This window comes from Vicugna pacos, chromosome 13 (genome assembly GCF_048564905.1).
Source record: "Vicugna pacos chromosome 13, VicPac4, whole genome shotgun sequence".
Taxonomy (NCBI): domain Eukaryota; kingdom Metazoa; phylum Chordata; class Mammalia; order Artiodactyla; family Camelidae; genus Vicugna; species Vicugna pacos.
In genome coordinates, this window is record NC_132999.1 from 56,189,431 (window position 1) to 56,216,490 (window position 27,060).

The 27,060-nt window shown below is 49.3% G+C and overlaps 1 protein-coding gene across 2 annotated transcripts in view; it reads left to right on the plus strand.

Annotated features, from left to right (window-relative positions):
• The window catches only part of PADI2 (peptidyl arginine deiminase 2), a 45,880-nt gene that overhangs the window by 9,275 nt on the left and 9,545 nt on the right, over positions 1-27,060 (plus strand). Inside the window, exons 2-11 of one of the 2 annotated variants that reach the window (XM_072975278.1) lie at positions 4,806-4,989; positions 5,971-6,043; positions 12,335-12,396; positions 16,620-16,737; positions 17,492-17,617; positions 21,392-21,457; positions 22,828-23,006; positions 25,370-25,473; positions 26,218-26,329; positions 26,856-26,963. In XM_072975278.1, the coding sequence (XP_072831379.1) occupies positions 4,806-4,989; positions 5,971-6,043; positions 12,335-12,396; positions 16,620-16,737; positions 17,492-17,617; positions 21,392-21,457; positions 22,828-23,006; positions 25,370-25,473; positions 26,218-26,329; positions 26,856-26,963 (1,132 nt within the window). The remainder of the gene's footprint in view (positions 1-4,805; positions 4,990-5,970; positions 6,044-12,334; positions 12,397-16,619; positions 16,738-17,491; positions 17,618-21,391; positions 21,458-22,827; positions 23,007-25,369; positions 25,474-26,217; positions 26,330-26,855; positions 26,964-27,060) is intronic. The other variant, XM_006196697.4, reaches the window with a different exon arrangement.

Below are 27,060 nucleotides of genomic sequence, written 5' to 3' on the forward strand. Positions count from 1 at the left end.
GTTAAACCACTAGAAATACAGTTTGGGAAACCAAGAAGGGTGGGTTCATTCATTCATTTATTCCCAAATTATATACTGAGCACGGCCATGTCCTGAGCACTGGGCTGCAGTGGAGGGCCGAGCAGACATGGTCCCAGCCTGTCCTTCTGTTCACATATCTTTAGTCTCGTTCCCATAAGCAGGAGACCATGGCCACCACCATCCCTGCTTTATTTCCCTCTATTCCTCCCTGGGCCCCTTCCTGCAGCCTCCAGGAACATTTGAGGTGCCGGCGGCCCCTGGCTCTTGAGTTTCTGTGGGGGGTTCTGAGATGTTCTTCCTGGGGAGGGAGGCAGCCAGTAGGATCTGCAGGGGACAATGGGTGCCTTTGTTGCTTCAGCCAGGGCCTCTCTAAGAATAGCTGTTTATTCAGCTCAGAGCAGGACTGGTGCTGGGATGGGAGGGTGTGGGGCCCCAGAGCTCCATGTGGGCGGGGCATTAGCTAACCCCCAGCCTCTGGGGCCTCCTCCAGTTTCTCACTGGCTCAGAGGGATGAAGTTGGCGGGAAGCATCACTTACAACAACTATTGTCAGAGTCGGGGCCTTAAAAGATCATCCTGCCCCATGAATTTATGAAGTTTTTTTTTCTAAATAGAGTTGTATACAGAAACCCAATATATACAAGCAGATGGAATAACAGTGCCTCCCTCCCACCCCTTTGCCCAGGCCTGCCCTCTCTGTGCTCCCCAGACTCCAACCACCTCTGACCTGTCCCCATCCTCTCATTTCACACTTGATGAAACTGAGAGAGGACAAGCACCTTGCCCCAGGCCATCCAGCAGGTTGATGGTCAAAGCCGGGACTTGCACTAGAGGAATGTTTCCCAGACCTGAGCCCACAGTTGTCCAGACCTTCATGATTTTACCAAAACCATATTCCAATATTGACTTAAAATTTTTTAAACCAACTCATATTTTCTTAGAACTTTAAGTGGAGATCTTATAACATTACTGTAAATGGCAAGCCTTTATCCATTGCCATAAGAAGATAACACATTTAATTAATACATAAGTCCAATTTTAATTTATGTATCCTAAAAGCTAGGCCATGCCCTCAGGGGCTTACAATCCAGAGGAGAGCAGACACCCTGTAGCAACACCATGAGGCAAAATGCAGGCACCATCCTGAGGAATGAGAGACAAGGCCTGGGGTCAGGAGGGATGGACAGTCATCCTGCACCTTATAGGTCAACAAATGGACACTTCAGAGGTGCAAGGGACACACTAAAGTCGCCATCAGTGCGTCAGTGACTGATGAACCCAAACCTTCTGCACATGTGCACCTGGTCCAGGGTTTCTGCCCGGACTCTGTGCCTCTCCTGATGATGGATGTGAACGGAGGGCAGGAGACCATAGCCAACAAGTGTCCAGCCTCAGATCAACCCAGTGTCCCCATGATGGGCTGAGGAGTTAGAAGGGCACAGGCGAGAAACAGAGTGGTCCTGGAGCTTCTTTTACGAGTTCCTTTCCCAGCACTGGCCATGGGCTGCCAGACGCTCGCCCACTCTCTCGTGCCAGTGCCCGAGATCAGTGGTCTTTGCCAGTAACCCCTGCAGCACCCCTGTGGCCTGGATCAGAGGCCCTGCCTGGTGGCCTCTACAAACTCCTACTCAGGGCCTTGCCCATCCCATCCCACGGCTCTAAGCACCACAGTGCACCCCTGCACATCTAGACCAGTGGTTCGCAAAGTGTGGCCCCTGGACCAGCAACACCAACAGTTCCTGGAAGCATGGTAGACATGCAGATTCTCAGGCCCCACTCTAGACCCGCTGAGTCTGAAACCCTGGGAAGGAACCCAGCAATCCGTGTTTTGACAAGCCCTCTGGGTAATGCTGCTGCTGCCAGTCCTAACTTTGAGAACCACTGATCTGAAGCTCTCGTTCAGCCCTGGCCACTGCTCACAACTTCAGCGGCCCCAGCCGTGCCTCCGTCATGTCAGACAAACTCTCTGGGGCTAGGATCCACAAATCTGTAACCCTTAAAAAAAAAACCTGAAGATTTAAACAGCACCCCCTGATGATTCTGATGCCCAGAGCCATTCTAGAACCCAAGAGCACCAGGCCTTCAGAATAGTAGGCATGCCTTTGAGGCAGACACTTGTCCCTACAGCTTAGTCCCAAAGCCAATGAGAATCCCACCTAAATCCCTCTGAGTGCTCTTCAGCCTTTGGGAATCTTCAGACCAGGGGCTGGAGATCCAGTAAAACTGTCAGCCCTGTCTCCCTGTCCTTCCTGTTACCTCCCCTCAAGCCAGTATCTTTCTTTTTTTAATTAGGTTTTTTTTTTATTACTGTCATCATTATCCTCATTATTATATACAGGGAGATCTAACTTGGGACCTTTCACTTGGGATACTGTAGATAAAGAAACATGGTCTCTAATAAAATACCGTATTCTGGCCTAGTTTTTAAGGTCTGAGCCACAAAAGCATCACAAAATGTTGAGCTGTGTTTAAATGAAATCTTATCTTAAACTTTCACTTTAAAAACCCTGGAAGGAAAATCTAAGCTGAGATCTCAAACTTGTTACAGAGGGAAATATAAGACTACCTTTTACAATACACTCTAAAGTAAGAACATTAACTTGAAGATGAACCCACAGTGTTAGGTCCTTTTTTTTTTCAGTTGAAGTGTAGTTGATTTACAATGTTGTGTTAGTTTCAGGTGTACAGCAAAGTGATTCAGTTTTATTTTATATATATATATATATGTATGTGTGTGTGTGTGTGTATATATGTATATATATATATTCTTTTTCAGATTCTTTTCCATTATAGGTTATTACAAGATATTTAATACAGTTCCCTGTGCTATACAGTAGTTCCTTGTTTATCTATTTTATATATAGTAGTGTGTTTATGTTAATCCCAAACTCCTAATTTATCTCTGTCCCCTTCCCCTTTGGTAACCATAAGTTTGTTTCCCATGTCTATGAGTCTGTTCTGTTTTATAAATAAATTCATTTGTATTATTTTTTAGATTCCACATATAGGTAATATCATACGATATTTGTCTTTATCTGTCTGACTTACTGTACTTAGTGTGATAATCTCCCGGTCCAACCATGTTGCTGTAAATGCCATTATTTCATTCTTTTTTATGGCTGGGTAATATTTATATATATATATATATATATATATATATATACACCACATCTTTTTCCATTCATCTATTGATGGACATTTAGGTTGCTTCCATTTCTTGGCTATTGTAAATATTGCTACTATGAACATTGGGTGTGTGTATCTTTTCAAATTAGAGTTTTTGCCTTTTCTAGATATATATGCCCAGGGGTAGATCATATGTTAAGTCTATTTTTAGTTTTTAGGGAACCTCCATACTGTCCTCCATAGTGGCTGCACCAATTTACATTCCCACCAACAGTGTAGGAGGGTTTCCTTTTCTCCACAGCCTCTTCGGCATTTATTATTTGTAGACTTTTTGATGATGGCCATTCTGACCAGTGTGAGGTGATACCTCACTGGAGTTTTGATTTGCATTTCTCTAATAATTAGCGATATTCAGCATCTTTTCATGTGCCTGTCGGCCATCTGTATGACTTTTTTAGAGAAATGTCTATTTAGGTCTTCTGCCCCATTTTTCAATTGGTTTGTTTGTTTGCTTGTTTTAACTTTTTTTAATTGAATGTTTACAGTGTTGTGTTAATTTCTGCTGTACAGAAGGATTTTTTGGTTTTTTGATATTAAGTTGTATGAGCTGTTTGTATATTTTGGAAATTAATCCCTTGTCAGTCACATCGTTTGTAAATATTTTCTCCCATTCCGTAGGCTGTCTTTTTGTTTTGTTTATGATTTCGTTTACTGTGTGAAAGCTTTTACATTTAATTAGGTCCTATTTATTAATTTTTGTTTTTGTTTCCTTTACTTTGGGAGACAGATCCAAAAAAATATTACTGTGATTTGTGTCAGAGTGTTCTGCCTCTGTTTTCTTCTAGGAGTTTTGCAGTATCTGGTCTTACATTTAAGTCTTTAATCCATTTTGGGTTTATGTTTGTATGTGGTGTCAGAGAATGTGTTTGGGCTTCAGCACCTGAATTTGAGGAGACAGTCAGTCCATAGCAGCCAGGTCAAACCGGTTAGTTCCCTGCTCTGAAATCTTGATGGCTTTTCAAGAATTCCAAAATTATTTCTTTCAATAGAACACCACTTCCCAAGGAATGACTCTCAGAGGGGAGAATTCCAAGCCATGAAAGCTGTGGCTGAAAAGAGGGGTCTTTATATGAAAGAGCCAGCCCACCCTTACCCCTTTAAGACACAAGTTCCAGGCTCCATGCTGTATGCATACCCAGTGTTTAATGCCTGCCTCCTCACTGTCCGCTGAATTCTCCTGGCTTCCAGCTCAGACACTGGACAGGGGTTGGGAGACAGGGTTGTAGGCCTAGCACTGTCCTCGGAGCAAATTCATTCCTCTCTCTGGGCCTCAGTCCTCCACCACTACAGAACCATGTGGCTCCAAAGCTGGTTACCCATCAGAAGCACAAAAAAGCTTGTTAAGAATACAGATTCCCCAGGTCCCACCCTGGAACATTCTGACTCGGTAGGTATAAGATTGGCTGAAGGAATCTGTATTTTTAACATGTGTCCCCTTCACTACCAGGTGATTACAGTACAGTTGGGTCCTTGGGGGCTCCCCTAGACCAGGAGGCCTGGGAGGGTCCTTGCAACCTTGCCTCTCCAGGAGTTTCCTCCTGAAGCCCCTTGTCCTGCCTGCCCCGGGACCCCCATGACCTGTGTCCTCTCTCCCTACAGTGCAGCCCCAGCCGGGGCCCAAACTTTCAGCCTGAAGCACTCGCAGCGTGTGCGCGTGGAGGTGGTGCGTGATGGGCAGGCCGAGGAGGTAGCCACCAACGGCAAACAGCGCTGGCCCCTCTCCCCCAGCACCACACTGCGGCTCACCATGAGCCGGGCGAGCACCGAGGCCAGCAGCGACAAGGTACTGTGGCGGGGGACATGCCCCTCTGAGGGCCGTGGGAACCAGGGGCTGCGCATCAAGACAGGCTGGACCAACTGCTGCCCAGTAGAAGCAGAACTCGAGCCACATGTGTCATTGTCCGTTTTCTAACAACCACATTAAAAGAGTAAAAAGACAGGTTGACTTAATTTTAACAATATCTTTTGCTTAACTCCATATATCAAAATATTATTTCAACATGACATCAATATAAAAAAAATTGATGAGATAGCTTACATCTTTTTTTCATATCAAGTCTAAATCTGGTGTGAATTTCACACTGTAGAACATCTCAATTCAGACTTGCCACATTTCAAGTGCTCAGTAAACACCTGCAGCCAGTGACTACCGTATTAGACAGCCTGGTGTTAGACCCTGGAATGATGGCTTCATGGAAAGTTAAAATCGTGGGCCGCTGAATGATGGACTATTAGAATCATTGGAAGTTACAGCCACAGACATCCTCCATCTTATCGTGTATCAGATGGGATGCTGAGCACCCACACAGCAGTGATTAGCCCAAGTGGTGAAGCCGAGACCAGACTCTCTCTTCCCTGGGTTCTCTAATTATAAACTTCACCGCATGCCCCCATGGCAGTGATGGCGCTGGGCATTATCCAAAGAGAACCGCCTAAGCCCCCTGGTTGCATAGCAGGAGGCAGACATACAGCATGGCTGATGTGGGGGCCCCCTGCAGGCAGCAGAATGCACCTGCGGGCAGGTAGGCAGACAGCACCCTGGATGCACTCAGAGAAGGGAGTCCCCTATCTAGTTGGATAACCTGAGAGAAACAGCCCACCAACCCAGGAGTACTTCCTGGAGGAGAGAATTCAGATGTTTAGAGAGGGTTGGCTTCACAGGCCGTGACGTGTGAGACAGGGAGGGTGGTCACTGGATCTTCCCGCCTGTGATCTGTGATCTCTGCTCTTCTCTCTCTCCCAATGTGCCCCACCCCCCATCAAGGTCACCGTCAACTACTATGAGGAGGAAGGGTTCACCCCCATCGACCAGGCTGGGCTCTTCCTCACGGCCATTGGTGAGTTGGCATGGCTCTGGCCGAGGTGCCTTTGTTCCCCAAGGGCTGGTGTTGCTGCCCTTCTCAGTGTTTTCAGTGCTACAGTCCTGGCACTCAGAGCTCCCTCTAAATAATGCAGGCCCGAGGAGTGATACCACACGTACCCAGGTCCTCTGTACTGGGGAGAGGGATGTCCTGCAGAAGGAGGCATGCTTTGGTCCTCCAGCGACTCACCCCAATGTCAGGGTCCCCATCGCAGGCACTGTGGTCCATGGAGGAGAAAGAGCAAAATCCTTTTCTCCCCCTGCCTCTTCCCTGCCACCCACCCAGAGAAGAGCTTGCCTGTCACAGTGAGGGAAATGGCCTGTCTACAAAGCCTGTAGTGTCCCTGACAATCTCAGCTACACCCTTTCCCTCCCCAGACCCAGCCTTGGGGGCACAGAGATGCAGCCTGGGTCCTTAACTCACCTGGTCCAAGCCCTTTGATTCACAAGGACACTGAGGCCCAGAGAGGTTAGGAAACTCATTCAAAGTCACACAGCCACTCAGTGGCAGGTTGGGTCCAGAACTCAGGATTCATTTCCTCCTGGGTTCTTTCTATTCCCGTGGCACTCCCCCCCCCTGGGTGCCAGGGCACGTGGGGTGTGGTCTTCTGAAGCTTCACTCACTGACTCTTCTGCAGTGGGGGTATTGCTTTTTTTTTTTAATTTTAAATCATATAATGTTTAAGCCAGAGGGACACTTCAGAGTGTCATTTTGTCTATCCTGTCTCAGTATAACATTGACAGAGTTACCACTTGGCAGGGGGAGAGAACTACCAGTTATCAAGAGTCAATCAAGTGCTGAGTGCTTTAAAAATAACAATGCTGTTGTCTATTTACTGAACACCTGCTCTGTGTCCAGGACTGTGTCTGGCACTTTGAGGAGGAAGTGGGGGAAAAGAGTCACCTGACACTTATCGAGCACCTACCGTGTGTGTGCCAAGACTAGACGTCTTACTGTCATGATCTCAGTCCGTTCTTACATCTATTCCAAGAATACACACTTATTATCCCCATTTTACGGATGAGAAAACCAAGGCTTCTAAAAAGTCAAACAAATAAATAAAAATTTGCCTGAGGCCACACACCTGGAAAGTGGTTTGTGGGATACCCAGCTGTTTCACTGTCTCACATTCTCTGGGGGTCTCCAAACTCCCCCACAAAACAACTAGTTCCCAAGCCAGCTGCTCCTTCTCCAGCTCTGTGCCTTTAGCCACTTCAATGCTCTCCCACTTCTGAGCTTGTTCCCAGATGGGCTTAGTGGCTGGTCACCTGCCCTTCTTTCTGCACCGAGGGAGGGAGTGCCCAGCCTGAGGGGCAGGGTTTCCTCAGGACAACCTTGGGGAGCCTTGGGGGGTGATACTGAAGCCTTCCCAGTTGCAGCTAAGGACTGGCACGTGTGTGAACCTCACTGGCACACTGTGCCCCCGGGGGGTCTCAGATGACCGTCCCTGGGGAAACCTAATCCCACAGAAGAAGGGACACCTGAGGACATCAGCAGGAAGGGCAGTGGCCGAGGCCTGGCGAAGGAGGGAGATCCCAGAAGGCTGACTACACCACTAACACGAGCACAGCCGACCTAGGATGGACGGCAGATTAGTGCACTGGAAGGAGGCAGGACCAGCCTGCTCGTCTCCACTAGAAGTCTGTAAATCATGTGCTCAGAGGAAGCTTCCGAGGGAGCAGCAGGGCTGAGACCCCAGGAGATGCCAAATATGCGCACGATGAATGGCCAGGCTTATCCTTCTGAGCCTCCGAGGTTGTGATCTCATTGAGCAGTTATTTCTTTAACTGCCACAAGTTCCAGGTTTTAGGCTCCAGGGGCCAATTAAATGCCCCTCTTCCCCACCCCCCAACCACCTAAAACACAATAAGCCGAACAATTCTGATGCTTGGCCAAAAAGAAAAGACATTAATAATACCATTTGCCAGGTGGGGGTTAGAGCTCAGTGGTAGAGTGCATGCTTGGCATGCACGAGGTCCTGAGTTCAATCACCAATGCCTCCGTTAAGGGGGAGGGGGGTAAAAATAAAACAATTTGCCATTAGCTATCACCGTCATTTTAACATCTAAAAAATAAGCAGGGCATTATTTCAGAATAAAAGACATTAATTTACATTGTAGAAATAAAGCTTTATTTTACACTCACCCCATCAAACTGTTTCCTGTTCCACCAGAGATCCTGGTAAAAACTGGGTTTCCCTTGGGACGCACTGGTCTGTCTGACCTGCTCCAGGTCCTGTCTTCCCTCAGGAGCCTTTGAGCCGCATGCCCAGAGTAATTATTCAGAAGCAGCACCTCAGAGGCAGAAACTCCCTGAATGCCTCAGGGTGGTGGAGCTGTCCTCCAAGGGTGCATCTGAGTCCGTCTCACCCTAGTTTTGTCTAGAGTCCACGCTGAGCAAAAAAATCCCTGGCTTCAGAGTGGGCAAAGTTCTGGCCCCGCCCGCTCCAGCCACATTGTGACCACCTCCACTGAGCCTCAGTTTCCTCATCTGCAAAATGGGATTCACGGGGCATACTTGCACAGGGCTTATTCAGAGGATTCGCTGGGATGGTGCATCCCAAGGGCCCGGCGTGGACTAGGTGCTCAGGAGATGCTCTTTTCTTTTCTCCCTTCTTCTTGGGGTAGCCCATTTTCTCACTGCTTGGGAGAAACTGGAGAACTTTAGTGTACTTCAGTCTTACTCCTGGGATTTGAGAACAAAACTCTGATGCCCTTGGCCAAATCAGGCTGTGGCTCATTGATCCCTGAGGACCTCCAAGACCCCAGTTAAGGCTGACTTGCAAAGCCTTCCTTGTTAAGGGGGAAAGTGGGAGGGGAGGGATGGCAGCAGGAGGAACAGTCTCACCCTCTTTGCTGTGGTCCCGACAGTGGGAACAGTATGTGTACCTGAGCCTTGAGAATTTTTAGCATCAACCTAAGGCCCTCATTCCTGGTGCCCCCTCCCCAGGTCCTAAGATTACTGCCCCAGTTGGCTGTTGGGGAAGAGAGCCCTTCCTCCCCACCACACCCCAAGCTGGCTGGTTAGGCAAGACGGCCAGGCACCCTGCCACTGTCCACGAGGGCCGGCAGCCCGCCAGAACGCTTGTGCCTGTGTGGAAGCCGAGGCCTCCGTGTCTTGATTCTCAGGGCATGCTGCCTTGAGCCCAATCCCAGTGACATTTCCCGTTAACTGCCCCACACCCCAGGTGCCACCTGATGCCTTGGGGCTATTCTGGGGAGCTGAGGTAGGATTCAGAGCCTTGAAGAGATGCTGTCTGGAGCCCAGAGGCCCTAAAACAGATGTCTTCTCCCTCCTACACCAGGGGAAGACAGAGACTTCCCAGGAGGCCAGAGCTCTGGACAGACCATGCCTGGCCTGTTCTCCTTCCCCACGGGAATCATCCCATTGGAGTCTAGCTAAGTTGGACACTGGGGGGTGTTCTGAAGGGGAGAAGTCCTCAAGGGATGGCTTATAGCTGAGGGGTTTCTGAGGAAGGGTGGAGGGGAGAGGAGGCCATTCCAGTTGACTGTGGAGATGGTCATGAGTCATAAAAGAGAAAGTGAGAAGCCCCGTAGGACACTGGGAGGTGGGCGACAAGGGAGCCCAACTACGTAAAAAGTTTCATAAGGGGACGTCAACTTACCTGGGTTTAATAAACCAAGAGAGAGTAATAAGCATATTATTTAGTATTACAGAGATAGTTTCAGGCAGGTGAGGGGACAGGCTGGACAGGGAGCTGCTAGGTTTTTTTAAACATTGCCTGGGGGTGGTGGGGGTGTAGCTCAGTGGTAGAGCACATGCTTAGCATGCGCAAGGTCCTGGGTTCAATCCGCAGTACCTCCATTTAAAAAAAGAAGCTGTTTGGTACCATTTGATTTTTTTTGCACTTGTGCAAATATTATATTGATAAAAAAATGTTTAATTTAAGAAATTCATGATGAAGTAAAGCACCATAAAGTGCTTCATAATTTCTCTCCTGTGACCCACTGCTTTCATGGACACACCACAGGAGCCACCTTGCAGCCTAGAGATGAAAACCACATGGCTGCCAGGGTGGGGATGTGGCCAGCTCCTCTGGGAATGACCTTTAGGGGAGCAAGTCTTGGGTCTTAGAATGCAGGGCTGGGTTTTGGAAATAGCCCAGGGCGGAGGTCAGCTTGAGTCAGTGGAGGGAAAAGCCAAGAGCAGGGGTCAGGAGTCTCTGACGAGACCCAAGTGGGACCCCTCGCTCTGCACTCTCTGGGGACCTCATGGCCACTGCCCTGCTGGGTGCCTCGGTTTCCTCATTTGGAGGCGGGGGTGGCCGAGGGGTACCTGCATGCGAAGTGCTCTGCTGCTGGCAAAGAACTGTCCACACAGAAGAGATTGTTATCTTGAAAAGCAAAGAGTGATTCCTGAAGGAGGTTGGCTCAGCAGCTGGTCCCCAGGGAGGAGCTTCAGGAAGCCAACACTCCCTGAGAGGCAGTGTTCCCTGGGGAATGTTCCACTGGAAAGTTTGTGACGGTCTGGGAATCAAAATCAATATTGTTCCTCCATCTGAGCCTTCAGCCTCTTTAACAGTAGCTGGTGGTGCCACCTTCTCTGCCTTCTCCCTGGAATCCTCATCCTGCACCAGCCTTCCAGATCATCAGCCCAATTTGCTGATAGGTGACATGTCCAAGTCTAGATTTGCTCACCTGTAAAATGGGAACAATAATATTTCTCTCATAAGACTGGGGGCTTCTTGAGAGCAAGCCCTGCACCCCAGCTGCCTACCACCAGGTCCCCACACCTAGCATGGTGCCTGGGACACACTGGATGCTCAGTGGTGATTCGCTGCGTAAACGGGCTCAATGTGAGGAGTTTGTATAATGATTTCCTACAGTATCGAACTGAGAGTGGGGCTACAGAAATTGGGAGTGCATCTCTCCCAAGGACTAGGCAACTTTAAAGCCTCCCCATCTTACCTCCTTCTAGACCCAGAAGAATCACATTCAGGGTTGGGAGGGAATTGGGCTGTTGACAAAAGGAGACCTTGAATGTAGTCCCCAGACTTACGAGAAAGGGAGGAGACACATCTGCCAAGCGGTCTGACCAGGGATCCATTCATTCCCACCCAACTCCTTCATCGGTCCAAGTCATGCCCAGCACGAGGCCGAGCCCACTGGCCAGTTCTGGGGCCTGGACCCAGCTCGTCTCATTCTGTGTGTGGCTTGTGTCACCTTCCCAACAACTCCCTGCCTGCCTGTTAGTCTCTAACTCAGGGGGCCATATCACCCACCAAGGGATTTCTGGCAGTATCTGGAGACATTCTGGTTGTCACAGCTGGGGGATGTGACTGGCATGCAGTGGGTGGAGGCCAGGAATGCTGCTAAACACCCTCCAATGCACAGGACGGCCCCCACAGCGCAGTAGTATCTGGCTTAAAATGTCAGTAGTGCCTACGATTGCAATTAGTGCAACTCCTCTAACTGGAAAGGGCCCCATTTTTCAGGTATAGAAACTGGGGCTCAGAGAAACTGAAAACCAACCCAAAGTCACACAGCTTGTAAGCAGAGAACCAGAGTTCGAACCCAGCACTGTGTGATGCTAAATCATAGGCTTGATTCCTTGCCCCACACAGTCCCCACAGCAGGCCTAGGGATGGCGAAGGCCCCTTCCCCTAGGGAAAGGATAAACAGGGACCCCGCCCTGGGTCCTCTATCTGGCGCCCTGGCCTCTCCGGGACCCTCAGATGGGAGAGGTGGAAGAATGAGTTTCCCACCCGAAGTAATGCCCTCAGTACTTAGAGGTGGGGTCTAGACCGCTGCACATTCTGAGACACACACACACACGCACGTGTGCACAGGACAGGCTGGGAAAGGCTGCAGAAGGTAGTTTTCACAGGAAAACTTTCCTTCAAAAGTTTTCAAAATATGAGCATAAATGCAGTGTGTGCTTCAGTTTTGCTAACATGACCTATGTGACCCTGAGCACGTGCATTGGCCTCTCTGAAAAAGAGGCTCACAGATCTGTCCAGTAGGGATTATCCTGCCTACCACTCAGAACTGACCAAGGAACAGTGAAGGGGTGCGAGACCCCCACCTGACAGCACCTTGGTGAGCTGCGCAGTCTGCACGGTGTCTACTTGAGTTTCCAGCCTGCAGTGGGGTGTTGAGGCAGGAGATTGGATAAGATGGCCTCAGCAAGGCCCTCCCCTTCCGGGGACCCAGCCAATGGGTGAGCTGCACCCTAACCCCGCAGGTCTTCTTCCTGCCCCTGCCCCACCCACCCTGTTCAGCATCTCACCCACGTGTCTGTCCCCAGAGATCTCCCTGGATGTGGATGCAGACCGGGATGGCGTGGTGGAGAAGAACAACCCAAGGAAGGTACGCCACTGCCGGGCAGACTGTCCTGAACGGGGGTGGGCTTCTGGGTCCAGAGCCCCAGGCTGGGTCTTGCAGGCAGCCATGGTCCTCCCAGCAAGCTCAGACAACTCCCATTTCACAGATGAGGAGACAGGCTCCAGGACACACACACAACAATGACAGAGGCCACCAAGGAGCAAGCTCCTTGGAGAAAAGCTGTGGAGTAGGTTCCCGAGTCTCAGTTTCCCCATGCACAGGATGGGGACACCCAGTTCACAGAGCTGTTGGAAAGAATGCATGTCCTGCTGCAGAGGAAGTGCTGCCAAAAGCATTTGCTCTTATTATTTCGCCTTTTTCTGTCGTTGTTGTTTATTTTAAAACTGAGTGGGGGAGACCATCGGGAGCAGAAGATCGCATTCATCACTCACAATTCAAGGCCTGTCTTCTTTCATGGCGCGAGGGCAACCAACCCCGTCCTGTTTTTATTTATTCATTCATTTGTTCATTCATTCACTTCCTCTCTTTGATCCTGCCTGCCCCCCTCCCATTCTGCTCCCCTACAAAGCACCGTTTTAGTGGTTTTCTTGGGTCACTCTCTCTTCTTGTGATTCTTGTGAAACATGTGTTGTGGTTGGCGAGCGGGCATGTATTTTTAACCTGTGCGGATAGCACTGTGTTCTCCTCGTCATTAATTCCTCCTTTTCCCTCAACCCAGTTGTTGAGCTCCTTTGGTTTTGCTCTGTGTACGTCCAAACTGTTGCTTCTATTTTCCGTTTTCTGCCCTTCTTTATCACTCAAAAGTTTTCCATGGGCATATGTTACTTTTATAATAACAATCTAAGGCCTGGTTTAAATTACATGTAGATGGATATTTTAAAAAGCTAAATAAATACAGCCCAGTGAGAAGCCTGGGGCCTAGTAGCCGGCCCCAGACTCTCTGCATGTCTCCAGCGGGTCCTCGGGCCTCGTGGGGAACCTCTTCTCCCAGGTTCATCAAGGGGCTTTGCCCCAGCTCTGTCTTCCCTATCTTCCTGAGGCCGAGTCAGCCCCGCACATACGTTCTCTGTGTCCGTGGCCAAGTCACGTGACGGAGGCCTCTAAGGCGTTCGACCTCCCCTGAGGAGCTGGGGAATCACACAGTCCCTGTGTGGTCCTGAACTTACTCAGACTTCCTCTTTCTGGACCAGGGAAGTTTCGTATTTTCTTTACTCATCCCATAAAGATGCATTGAGCATTTCTTATGTTTCAGGACTAGGTGGAGCCCTGGGGATGTGAGAATGAGAGAAATGCAGCTCCTGCCCTCAGGGAGCCCATAGTCCAGGGGGTAGGGTGGGATCCCACGTTAAATAAATAAATGATGTGGGTGGCTGTTTCATCATAACTGTCCTAGGTCCTCCCCAGAAAGAATGTGTCTGGTGCCGTAAGTATAAACCCAGGGAAACCTCTCTGGTCTGAAATGCTGTGACCAGAAGGAGGGGTGGAGTTGGCCAGGGGAGGAGGAGCAGGGCAACCTTCCAGGCAGAGGGCTGGAGGGCTTGGAGTCTTCTGGGAGCTGAGAGGTGGTGAGCATGGGGGAAACAGAGAGAGCAACAGGGAAGGCGGAAGGGAACAGATGCAGAGGTGGGCAGGTCTCCCCGGGCCTTGCAGGCCACAGTGAGGGGTTGGAACTTTATCCTGAGTCATCAGGGAACCCCCGACAGGGCTTAAAGCAGGAAAGTAACGTGATCTGGCTGGAGTTTGCTCTAATATTCCTCTGGCTGCCATGTTGAAAATCAATCGCCTTGCAGGTCCCATTTGGAGCACTCGGAGTGTGTTTGAAAATGGCTGGGTGTCCGTTCATCCAGGCGACTCCCCCTGAGCCCCTCTGGGCACTTTTTTTTCCTTCTGGTTTTATTGAGATATAATTGACACACATCACTGCGTAAGTTTAATGTGTACAGCATAGTGATTTGACTGACATACATCATGAAATCATTACCACACCAAGTTCAATGAAAAGCCTCTGTCCTCTCATGCAGATGCAAAATTAAAGAAATAGAAAAAAATAATTTTTCTTTGTGATGAGAACCCTTAAGATTCACTCTCTTAACAGCTTTTATATATAACATATAGCAGTGTTAATTATATTATGTTGTATATTACATTCCTCATACGTATAACTGAGGGTACCTTTTGACTGCCTTCATCCAATTCCCCCTCTCCCCACCCGCACCTCTGGTAACCACAAATCTGATCTGTTTATGTCTGAGTTTGTTTGTTTGATTGTTTGTTTTTGAAGTATAATTGACTTACAATACTATATTCGATCCTGTTACATGACATAATGATTTGATATTTCTATACATTTCAAAATGATCACAATAAGTCTAGTTACTACCTGTCACTGTACAAAGATATTACATAATTATTGACTATATTCCCCACACTGTACATTTCATACCCATGACATTTATTTTGCCATCGTAAGTTTGTGCCTCTTAATCTCCCTCATCTATTTCTCTCCTCCCCTCCACCCTGCTTCCCTCTAGCAACAACCTACCTGTCTGTTCTGTGTATCTATAGCTCTGTTTCTATTTTGTTATGTTTGTTCATTTGTTTTGTTTTTTTTAGGTTCCACGTATAAGTGAAATCATAGGATATTTGTTTTTCTCTGTCTGACGTATTTCACTTAGCATTATACCCAACACGTCCATCCATGTTGTCGCAAACAGCAAGATTTCATTCTTTTTTATGGCTGAGCAATATTCCAATGTGTGTGTGTGTGTGTGTGTGTGTGTGTGTGTGTATGTATATATATATAGTCACATTTTATTTATCCATTCATCTATGTATGGGTGTGTAAGTTGCTTCCATCCCTTGCCTATTGTAAATAATGCTGCAGGAACATACAGTGCATATATCTTTTCTAATTAGTATATTCATTTTCTTCAGATGAATACCCAGGAGTACAATTGCTGGATCATACAGTAATTCTATTTTTAATTTTTGGAGGAATTTCCATACTGTTTTCCATTGTGGTTGCACCAATTTACATTCCCACCAACAGTGCACAGGGTTCCCTTTTCTCCACATCCCCGCCCACACTTGCTATTTGTTGTCTTTTGGTAATAGCCATTCTGACAGTTAGAAGGTTTTGATTTGTATTTCCCTGGTGATTAATGATGTTGGACATCTTTTCATGTGCTTGTTGGCTATTTGTATGTCTTTGAAGAAATGTCTGTTCAGCTTCTTTGCACATTTTTTAATCAGGTGTTTTTTGTTTGTTTGTTTGTTTTTGATGTTGAGTTGTATGAGGTCTTTGTATATTTTGGATATCAACCTTTTATCTGATATATCTGTTACAAATATCTTCTCTTATTCAGTAGGCAGCCTTTTCATTTTGTTGATTGTTTCCTTTGCTGTACAAAAGCTTTTTAGTTTGTTTTTTCCCATTTGTTTATTTTTGCTTCTGTTGTCCTTGCCTGAGGAGACAAATCCAAAAAATTATTACTAAGACTGACATCAAAGAGTGTACTGCCTATGTTTTCTTCTAGAAGTTTTATGGTGTCAAATCTTGCATTTAAGTCTTTAATCCATTTTAAATTTATTTTTTTGCATGGTATAAGAAAATAGTCCAGTTTGATTCTTTTGCATGTAGAGGTCCAGTTTTCCCAATATTATTTATTGAAGAGACTGTCTTTTTGCCATTATATATTCTTGCCTCCCTTGTCATAGATTAGTTGTCCATATAAGTGTGGCTTCATTTCTGGGCTCTCTATTCTGTTCTGTTGATCTGTGTGTCTGTTTTTTGTGCCAGCACCATCCTGTTTTGATTACTGTAGCTTTGTAGTATAGCTTGAAACCAGGGCATGTGATACCTTCCCTCTGGATACTTTAGAGCCTGTCCTAGAATGTCTGCCTGTTCATTTCCCTGGCCGCCCTGTGTCTCCCTGCCTCCACCCACCTCCAGACTACAGCACATCAGATGTGAGGCTCATAAATGCCCCAGTCAGCTTTCTGTCCCTGTGTCTCTCTCTGTCACTGTCCCCCTCCTGAACTTACCTTTGATGCTTATACAGACCCTCTCTGGGCATTAGACGTAGGACTCACATTTGCCAGCTCACAGCTGCCCCAGTGGGTAGTGGTTGCTCTTGAGTCTCATCCAGGGGCTTCCTCTCTGGTGTCCAGTGGGGTCTGCATGGGGTCTGGGAATTTCTACCAGAAGATGGAGAAGACGGCACTGACCTCTCTCCCTGCCAATGCAGGCATCCTGGACCTGGGGCCCCGAGGGCCAGGGGGCTATCCTGCTGGTGAACTGTGACCGGGACACACCCTGGTTGTCCAAGGAGGACTGCAGCGATGAGAAGGTCTACAGCAAGGAAGGTGCCGCAGAGCCATACTTGGGGTTGGGGGGCGCGAAGGGCAGGGGGAACAATGGAAACATGCATGCTAAGACTTGGGCTGGGCCGAGAATGAGGCAGGAGTGAACTTAGGTCTCCTGAGGATAATGGACTCTTGCTAAAAATAGAAGACAAAGCTATCTGTACAGTTCATTTGCAACCATGATTTTTAAGAAGTTGCACATACGTAGAAAAAGGAGCGAAAGGAAATTCTCAGAAGGTTATAGGAGGCCCTGTGTGTCACTGGAGATGACAACTGGTTTTTAGTCTTTTGTGTAGTTTCCATAATACACGTGTGTGGGGTTTGCTTTGTCCTGAGTATAAAAGTAACAGGCATTTCTAAGCTAACATTCCAGCCACGATTCTCCTTTTATTTTTAGTTGAGATGTAATTGGCATACAACACTATATAAGTTGAAGGTATACACAGTAATTAATGATTTGATGTCCATACATCATGGAGTGAATATCACAGTAAGTTTAGTAAACACCTGTCATCTCATATAGGTACAAAATTAAAGAAATGGAAAAAAAATTTTCGTGATAAGAACTCTAAGGATTTGCTGTCTTAACAACTTTCACGTGTAACATACAGCAGTGTTAATTTATTAATCATGTTCATTACATCCCTGGCATTTATTTATCTTATAACTGGAAGTTTGTACCTTTGGACCACTTATCCAGTTCCCTCTCCCCCCAACCAGTCACAGTTCTCTTAATTCTAACCTCCCCACTCAGACCTCAAGGACATGTCCCAGATGATCCTGCGGACCAAAGGCCCGGACCGCCTCCCCGCCGGATACGAGATTGTCCTCTACATCTCCATGTCAGACTCAGACAAAGTGGGCGTGTTCTACGTGGAAAGTAAGTAACCCCAGCCTGGCCCTTGGGGGCCCAGCTCTGCCCTCTAAGCCTCCCCAGGCACTGCCCCTTAGCAGTCATGGTCCCCGCAGGCACAGGTGACTGGAGAGGGGCAGGACTGGCCTCTTGATAATGGTAACCAGGACCGCTGTCGGCCTGTGAAGGCAGGAGTCCCCGTAGGATAGATCTCTCCTCCCTCAAAGGAGTCGGCGGTGATGCTAATTTATGTGGAGCCCAGAGAACCTTCTTCCCTGTGAACCAGGAGAGGAAGGGCGTTTGAGATCCATCTATTCCCAGAGTCACAGCATTTTCATGGTCCTTGAGGCAGGTGCCCTCCCCACCGGGTGTTTTCTGCCCACCGCAGACTTTCTGGAGCTGAGAACTGCCTCCGACTTTTACAGAGCCCCTGATGATGCTGTGGGCCCCCTTGAAGAGGGGACCCCTTGCTCTTCTTAGTGGTGACAGGGCATCCTGGGCCCCCAGTGTGTAGGGAGCGTGCTTCCACCATGGAGCTAATCCTCGCAGCCGCCTGCTCTGTCTCGTTCTTTCTGTGCATGTGTGTTGAACCCCCTCAGTGTCAGGTGCTGATCTGGGCACCGGAATCCCTGGGTGAGCTCTGCCATCACGCCCTGGCCTCGGGGAGAAAACAGCCTCCTGAGGGAGACATAATAGTTAACACAATTGGAGGCAAAGACGCAGACCAAGTAATAGAGAATGGCAGGGGTGGGGGTGAGGCACCGCTAGCCTATGGTCTGGAAAGGCCTCTCTAAGCAGGCGACATTTGAGCTGAGACCCAAACCAACAATGAGAAAGAACCAGGCATTCATGAGCTGAGGGAAGAGTGTTCTGAGCAGAGGGAACAGTGCGTACAAAGCAGGAGGAGGGAAGCAGCTTTGGGTGCTGGCGGAGCAGACGGAAGACTGGAGCAGGGGGATGTGTTAGAGGCAAGGTCAGCGAACTGGGCAGGGGCCAGGGCACGCAGACAGAGCATGCAGATTTTATTCTAAGTGCAGCGGAAAGCCATTAGAGAGTTTGAAGCAAGGGACTGTCAAGGTCTGATTTATGTATTAAAAAGCTCTCTCAGCAAAATAGTTTGCTTTGCAGTTTGCTGTGGTGCAGGGTGGGGCTTCCGGCTGTCCAGGGGCCCAGGATCTCCGGCCTAGCTCCAGGACCCACCTCTGCCCTGACCCACTAGAACCAGGGCAGTCGCCATGAGGACTTGGTCATGGTGGCCCTAGACCCTCACCTCAGGGAGTGATTTAGTAAGGCCAGCAGTGGACAGCTGTCACCTGAAGCCAGTCCTCCTGATTCACCCTGGGCTCAGGCAGTGACCTCACACAGGTTGGAATGTCCCCAGAGTCAGGCCGGCTCCACCGCCCCAGGGGGCCAGAGATGTTGATATTTACCCCGTCCAGGCCAGGGTTGCCACAGTGGTGGGTGGGGGTGGCTGCCAGCAGGAGGGGTACAGGCAGGACCTGGGCTTCTCAACCAGGGCATTGAATTGTGATGATTGACCTGTTGCTAACAGTGACACCTGGACATTCTCTAGAGGGTCTTTTTGTTGATGGCATTGGATTGAGGTCTGGCCCGTAATCACATCCCTTCTGTTCACTGACACCTGAGATGGGTCCTGAGCAGACAAGAAAAAAAGGAACCACTACTGTGAGTGCTTAGAGATACTGTTCCCCACTCTGTCTTCTCTGGGCTGCCATCCTGCGGGGGAAGGCATTACTGACGCAGTGACGATCCCAGGATAGCCAGTTTCACACAAAATTGGAATCCTGGATAAATACTTAGTACCACACTAAAGAACAGGATGAAAAATAACCCATCTGTGGCACAGTTTCCTTTTTCTTCCTTTTCTTCCATGCAGGCATCTTGGGGTTTTGTCAAAATCCAAGTACACCTGCCAATGAGACTGTTGTGTCACATGAACATCAATGTCATCTGTGTCCCCTAAGGGCAGGGGCTGGGCTGGAGACCAAGCCCAGGAGGTTCAAATCCTGGTTCTGGGCACGTCTACTCACCAGACCATGCCTTGGGCTCCTCATCTGTGATGTGACGTAGGGCTACTGAGAGGCCTGGCTGTCCCTGCTGATGACAGAGATTAAACAAGGAACATGTATTAGGCACTCAGTACAGTAGCCGGCCCATGGAGCGTTCTCTATAGAGGGCACTTGTTGCTTTGGGAGGATTATTATGATTATTAATTGTAATCATTGAAGTGGACAGGAGTCTCCAGTCCTCCAGGAAAACCCAGGTGTGTGTGCTCCAGCTTCACATCCTGCCCACGATCTCAAAGTTGGGGCCTGACCTCTTCCTGCAGGGATACAGTGACCAGCTTGTCCCCGCTTGCCCAGAACCAGAACTTTCGGTTTTAGCATTGAAAAGCCCACATTTCGGGAAACCCCTCAATCCCAGGTAATCCAGGATGGTTGGTCACACTTCCAAAGAGTCTCATTGGTAGGTGGAATGGCTCCAAAGTGACCAGAAGGGTTATGCCAAACCATTCCACATGCCAGCCTGCAGGGCCGATGCCTGGGGCTAAAGAGAGGTCAGGGTGGCTGGCGGGGCCCAGTCCCAAGGCACGTGGGCTGCTCAATAGAGGGACATTGTTGGTCCCTGCAGGGAGAGCGAGCCGCACTCAGGCAGGCCTGCACCCAGCTGGGGACAGGGGGTGGGGGAAGGAGGTTCCTCGGGACAGTGGCTGCATTGTCCCCACCAAGTAATCAATCCGCCTGGAGCTGGCCCGAGGCACCAGAAAGATAGGCACATGTAAATTATAGGCCACAGGAAGGAGAAAACTGCTTCCAGATGGGCAAGAACGTGTCCTTCCACCTGGCCTTGCTCCCCTGCCAACACACACACACACACACAAACACACCCCACCTCCCCAGGCTGCCCAGAGCCCTGGGAAAGTTTTGGAGCTTTCTGCAAAGACAAGTCAGCTTCTAGGCCTAGGATATCTTTCCTGAGCATCAGTTCAAGTGCTACCTGGGACATGTGGACAGGGAAGGGCCTGGGGGCCTGGGGGAGAATTTTTCAAATTATACAGATCCATCTGGATCGACTCAGTGACTGGGACACAGGGCACGTGCTGTCTTTTCTGAGTGAGGAGGACTTTGTCTTTATGTCGGGCTGTGATGAGTTCCTTGGAACAACCAGTGCTTCATTTCTTGGGCCCACCCAAGGAAAGGTGGAGTGAGGTATTTTTCTTTGCCTTCTGGTCCTAAGATGATCAGTGAACATGTTGCGAGTTGTACAATAAAGTGTGTGCCGATTCATTCATGGGCTCTCACAGTAGCAACACCAGCAGGTCCCAGCTGTGTTACCGATGGTTACTCTCGGTTGCCAAGCTTACTTCAGTTCCTGATACTGTGACATTTTATCTTGCAAGGACCCAGTAGCATAGGTATTATTATCCCGCATTTAACAGATAAGTAAACTGAGGCTCAAGGAGGTTAAGTGAATTCCCCGAGGTTTCGCAGCTCATAAGCCTGATCGGTTCTTGAACCCACATCTCCCTGACTCTGGAGGTCATAACCACTAAGGTGACCCGCCCTCAGTGAAATGCATAACCGGGGTCTAGTTGAGCACATTGTCATCCTGAGCCTGGGCTTCACTGGTTCCTATGTTCATTTTGCAAATTTGAATCAAGCATCCTGTTTATGCCAGGACTGTTCTAGTTGCATGTCCTAGCCCTTTGGTGACTGATCGTTAATCGTTACCGTTGTTGTCGACAACAATACTAAGCTGAGCCTGATTCTGCCCTTCCAGCTCTGCAGGGCAGAAAGAAACTCCTCCGGGAACTCCGTAGGGTCCTACCTCCATGCCTTTGGCAATGCAAGTATCTCCTCTCCTCACTGCACCCCACCTCTGCTGCCCCAAAGGACCTCTCAAAGGCCGCCTTTCTCTGCTCACACTTCCCAGCCCGCCTCCTGTCCCCTGCCCTCCACACCCCACCCCACTATCCCCACGGGCTCTCTCACCCTGTAGCTCTGTTATGCTTCCCACACCTGCGCTAGCTTATCTTCACCTGAGCACTGCTCTTAGACACACAGAAATGCTGCATCTTGACCATCTCTGTCTCCCCCGATGCACCTTGCTCATGCAGGTCACAGAGGAGTAATTCATTATTTGTGCCCTGAATCGGCCTGAAAATTCTCCTATAGGGAGTGGTGAGTGAGCCATTGGTTTGTTCAGTAGACATTTATTAAACACAACCTGCCCTGGGCCCGGCCGGGCCTGTCTCTGCCCCCACGCAGGTGACAGTCTCTCAGGGCCAACAACTAATTTACTGAGATCATATCCATGTAAAGGCTGTGATGGGGAAGAATGGGGGCTGCGGAAGCTCCAGACGGAGCCCCCGGCCTGGTCTCTGGTGGATCTGGCACAATTCCCAGAAGTGATACAAAGTAAGGCTTGAAAGGAGGAGGGAGACAACTGTCCCAAGCCGGGGGGAGACAGCACTGTGAAGGGCTGGCGATTTCAGGGGGGCAGGAAGAAGCTTGCCTTTCTTCCCACCTGGAGAAGTGTGCAGCCTGAGACCCAGGTGCCAACATGGCTTCCATTACATGAAGGGGAATTTTTGGCACAAATGGGTGCATTAGTATTTTATTTATATAAAGGGGAGGGAGGTTGAGGTTCAGAATTGGGCTTGGTGGGGAGATGGATGTAGCTCAGCTGGAGGGGAACAGTATAGCTCAGTGGTAGAGCGCATGCTTAGCCTGCACACGGTCCTGGATTCCATCCCCAGTACCTCCATTAAAAAAAAAAGAAAAAAGAATTAGATATGGATTTGAGTCCCAGCTCAGACACTTACTGGCTACGTGACTCAGAACAAATCATTTCTCCTTTCTGAGACTTGGTCTCCGCCTCTGTATAATAGGACCAATAATTCCCTTCCTTGACACCACTGTCTGCCCAGTCCTCACCTGCTACCATTGCGTATGTGCCCTTCCTGGGAGAACGCGCTCACTTCATAGACGAGGAAGCCAGAAGCCAGGGAGGGTGTCTGTGCCCCACGGCTAGGGCACAGCAGTGCTGGGACAATGACCGGGCCGCGGCCCTCCTGGTGGCTTTTTCTGCTTGTGCTTTTCTCTCTGTTTCTAGGGGACAAGTTACTCTGCCATCTCGTCCCCCATCGGTGACCCCGCCCCACTGGCAGGGTCCTGGCTGGGGGCGGGGCCTGACTCTGGTCCTTCTCCCTCTAGACCCGTTTTTTGGCCAGCGTTATATCCACATCCTGGGCCGGCGGAAGCTCTACCACGTGGTCAAGTACACGGGTGGCTCCGCGGAGCTGCTGTTCTTCGTGGAAGGCCTCCGTTTTCCTGACGAGGGCTTCTCCGGCCTGGTCTCCATCCACGTCAGCCTGCTGGAGTATATGGCAGAGGTGAGGGTTCCAGGTCTCCAGGGGGCCGGGTGGGATCCTTCTGGAAGGGCCACTCCCAGGAGTCCCGGCTGTGCTCCACTCCCTTCAAAGCTCCAAGGGTAGAGGTGTCCAGTCTCGGAGACTGAGATGCCCCCACCACCCACACATGTCTGCCGGGGCCTCGGAGCTGTGCTCTGGGGATCCTCTTTGCTGTACCTATTCCCCAGGAGTCTCTGTGGGTGACTTTTTCTGACATCAAGCCCGTCTCCTGGTCTGCCCTCCTCCCTACAGAGGGCAGGCCTAGTTCTGAGGCCCAGAGCCCCAGTGGTTAGCACAAGGAACAAACGAAGCCACACACGTGAGGCTTACTGACTGCCTGTGTGCCCTGTTTGTCCCCCCCTGACTGACCCCTCACCCTAGCTGTGGGCTCTGCTGACTCTGACCACAGGCTGAACCCCAAATCCCAGTCCCAGGCCATGTCCCCTCCCTGGGGCCAGACATCTCACCCACTTTCGTTCTTGGTTTTGGGAAACTGGATGAAAAAGAGAGCCCCGCTAGAGGAGAAGCCCCATTAACTTAGGGTTTGTCCTGCCCACAAGGACCTCTCATCAAAGACTGCAGCCCCAGACCCCCACCTCTCAGGCCCCCCTGCTTTGCTCGATATAGAGAGGGACCTGGCTGCCCTCTCAGACGCAGGGGCTCCTCCCCACATTTCCCCCCAGACCACTTTGGGGCAGGATGCAATGGGCTCTGTAGAAGGTGAGCGGAGTCTGGCTTACATTGACGAGAAGGGGCTCTGGAGTCAGACTGCCCAGGTTCGAGCCCAGGAGACGTTGGGCAAGTGAACTTTCCCCCTGTGCCTTAGTTTCCCTGTCCGTAAAACAGAACCAACCAACGCTTCTGCTTCCTAGGATGGTTTTGAGCATCCAAACTTGTGAGAGCTCATTCGCAAAGCACCCTCAAGTCCCTGGGAAGAGGGAAAGGCAGAAAAAGCAGAGCTAACAGGATGGGGTAGGGAGGGGGCTTCTCCTGCTCCCACTGGTGCCTGGAGCACCCTAGCCATCAGGGTGTCTCAGACTGGCCCCTCCAGCAGACACCAGCAGAGACTGGAAAGGCAGACCCATACAGGAAAGGCCAGCCTGCCCTAGTCTCACCCCCATCCTCCCCACCAAAGGCAGGGGCAGGTTTCCTGTCTCTTTCCAAAGCCAGCCATGCAAAGGAATCATATCCCATCTTCCCTGAGATTTCAGGTGAGTTTCCCGAACCTTCCCTTAAAGAATGATCTGGACATAGCAAAATACTCCCCAATAACATTAAGATGCTCGCACATAGGAAAGGGCAAAGTGCCCAGAGCCAAAACGGAGGAAGGCTGGGGCTGGCTCAGCCGTCATGTGAGCCAGTTTCAGGAAGAGAAGTTTGATAAGGCAAGATCCAACAATGGGCAAGAGTGCAGGCTCAGCAACCAGGCCTCCTGGGTTTAATACAGGCCGTACCACCTACTAACCATGTGGCCCTGGCCGGCTGTGTGACCGTTCTGGGACTCAGAGGTCTGTGACTCGGTTTCCCCATCTTTAAAACGAGGATTAAAATAGCATCTCCCCCAAGGGTTGTTGTGAGGCAGAAATGATATCTCATTCTAAGTGAAGTAAGCCAGAAAGAGAAAGAAAAATACCATATGGTATCACTCATATGTGGAATCTAAAAAAAAAAAAAAATTGCGCAAATGAACTTATTTACAAAACAGAGACAGACTGACAGACATAGAAAACAGACTTGTGGTTACTGGGGGGATAGGGGATGGAAAGGGATAAATTGGGAGTTCGAGATTTACAGATACTAACTACTATATATAAAATAGATATACAAAAAAATGTTAAACTTTAAAAAAAATAGTAAAATAAAATAGATATACAAGTTTCTACTGTAGAGCACAGGGAACTATATTCAATATCTTGTAGTGACCTATAGTGAAAAAGAATATGAAACGAATATATGTATGTGTATGCATGACCAAAACACCAGAAACTGACACAACGTTGTAAACTGACTATACTTTAATTTTTTTAAAAAATTGTTAAAGGGGGAAGGGTATATAGCTCAGTGGTAAAGTGCATGTTTAGCATGCGTGAGGTCCTGGGTTCAATCCCCAGTAGCCTCATTTAAGTAAATAAATAAATAAACAAACCTAATTACCTCCCTCCCAAAAAAAAAGAAAAAAATTTTTTAATCATTAATAATTTTTAAAAAAATGAAAAATAGGACCTGGCACACTGTAAGTGCCCAATAAGGTACTATTGTTACCAGTTTCACCCACCTTGGAAGGCAGGAGTGAAAAGCACCCTGACAAGACTCTTTGACCCCCTCCCCTTCTCCCCCACACCCAGGCGATTCCCCTGACCCCCATCTTCACGGACACCGTGACCTTCCGGATTGCTCCATGGATCATGACCCCCAACATCCTGCCTCCTGTGTCGGTGTTTGTGTGCTGGTAAGCAGTAGCCACAGCACAGAGGCAAAGGCAGAGTGGCTGAAGCCGGGGCTTCTGGGGCTCTGTCACTTACTAGCTGTGTGGCCTTGAGCAACTCACTTGGCCTCTCTGTGCCTCTGTTTCTCTGAGATGCAGATATCGCAGAGTTACTGTGGGGATTAAACAAGATGAAGCAGGCAAAGTATTTATCAAGGTCCTGGCACAGTTTGTTTTTGTGCTCTGAAAATAATAACTCCTGCTTCTTTCCTGTATCTTCTTGGCCTGTGCCGTGTAGTTGGGAATCTCCTGTACAATGGATATCTAGCTCAGCTTATCCATGCAGCAGTTTTTAATTGAGCATCTATTACATGCTAGACAGCCAAAGCCAGTTGAGAAGCAGGGGGAAGAAGTGCCTGCATGTAAATGCTGGTCACACCGAAAGGGACCCCTGGGACAGGGGCCCAGCCGCTGCCTCCGTGCTAGGCACAGCACTTCTTTGGAAATTTAGGGGGATCAGAGATGCCAGGCTTTGGGGCAGGTAGGGGTGAGAGTTCCTCTCCTCATTTTATTTATTCATGATCTTGGCAAACACCACGTGACGAGGTGAGTTTGCTGGGCCTTTGCAAAGGAGCCTGTGAACACAGATGTGGCCTCATCTGCCCAGCGCAGCCCAGAAGTGCCAGCTGCTGTTGCTACCTCCATGGGCTGGCCCTCATCCCTCCTTACCCCTCCTCCTGGCCTCCCCTTCTCCCCTAAACTTCTCAGCATGAAGGACAATTACCTGTTCCTAAAAGAGGTGAAGAACCTGGTGGAGAAAACCAACTGTGAACTGAAGGTCTGCTTCCAGTACATGAACCGGGGTGACCGCTGGATCCAGGTGAGGAACCCCAGGCTGGGAAGGACGTGGCCCTGGGCTCAGGCAAGAAGGGTGGCTTAACATCCATACCCTGGCACCCAACAGCGCCACATATGAGAGTTCTGCCATCAGATCACACATGCACTTGTGCATAGGGACAGAAATGTCTAAGGCAACTCACTACAGTAGCAAAAGACTGTAAAACAACCTAAATGTCCATCCACAGGGGACAGGGTGACCCTATGATAGGACAGCCTTACTGTGGAGTACTATATAGCAGATAAAAAGAAGTCAATCTATAAATACAGAACACACTTCAAGTTAAGATGTTACTTGCAGGAAAACATATGCAGCAGGTTACCAATTATGTTTTTAAAATGAAGTCAGTATATATACAAAACATGCTTGGGATGTACAGAGACTGTCTGAGGAAGGATATGTAAGAAACCAGTGCTGTCACGTGCTGGGGAGGAGAATGAGGAGGCTGGCTGGTATTCACTGGTGGCCCCCTGGGCTCGTCTAACGGCTCTTCCTGGTGTCTCCGCAGGATGAAATTGAGTTTGGCTACATCGAGGCCCCCCACAAAGGCTTCCCCGTGGTGCTGGACTCCCCCAGAGATGGAAACCTGAAGGACTTCCCGGTGAAGCAGCTCCTGGTAAGATACTGAGGGCCACATTGGGGGTGGGGGGAGGGCCCAATCCTAAGGATTCTTACAGGACAGAGCAGTTGGGAGGCCTTGGGCACCCTTGGCT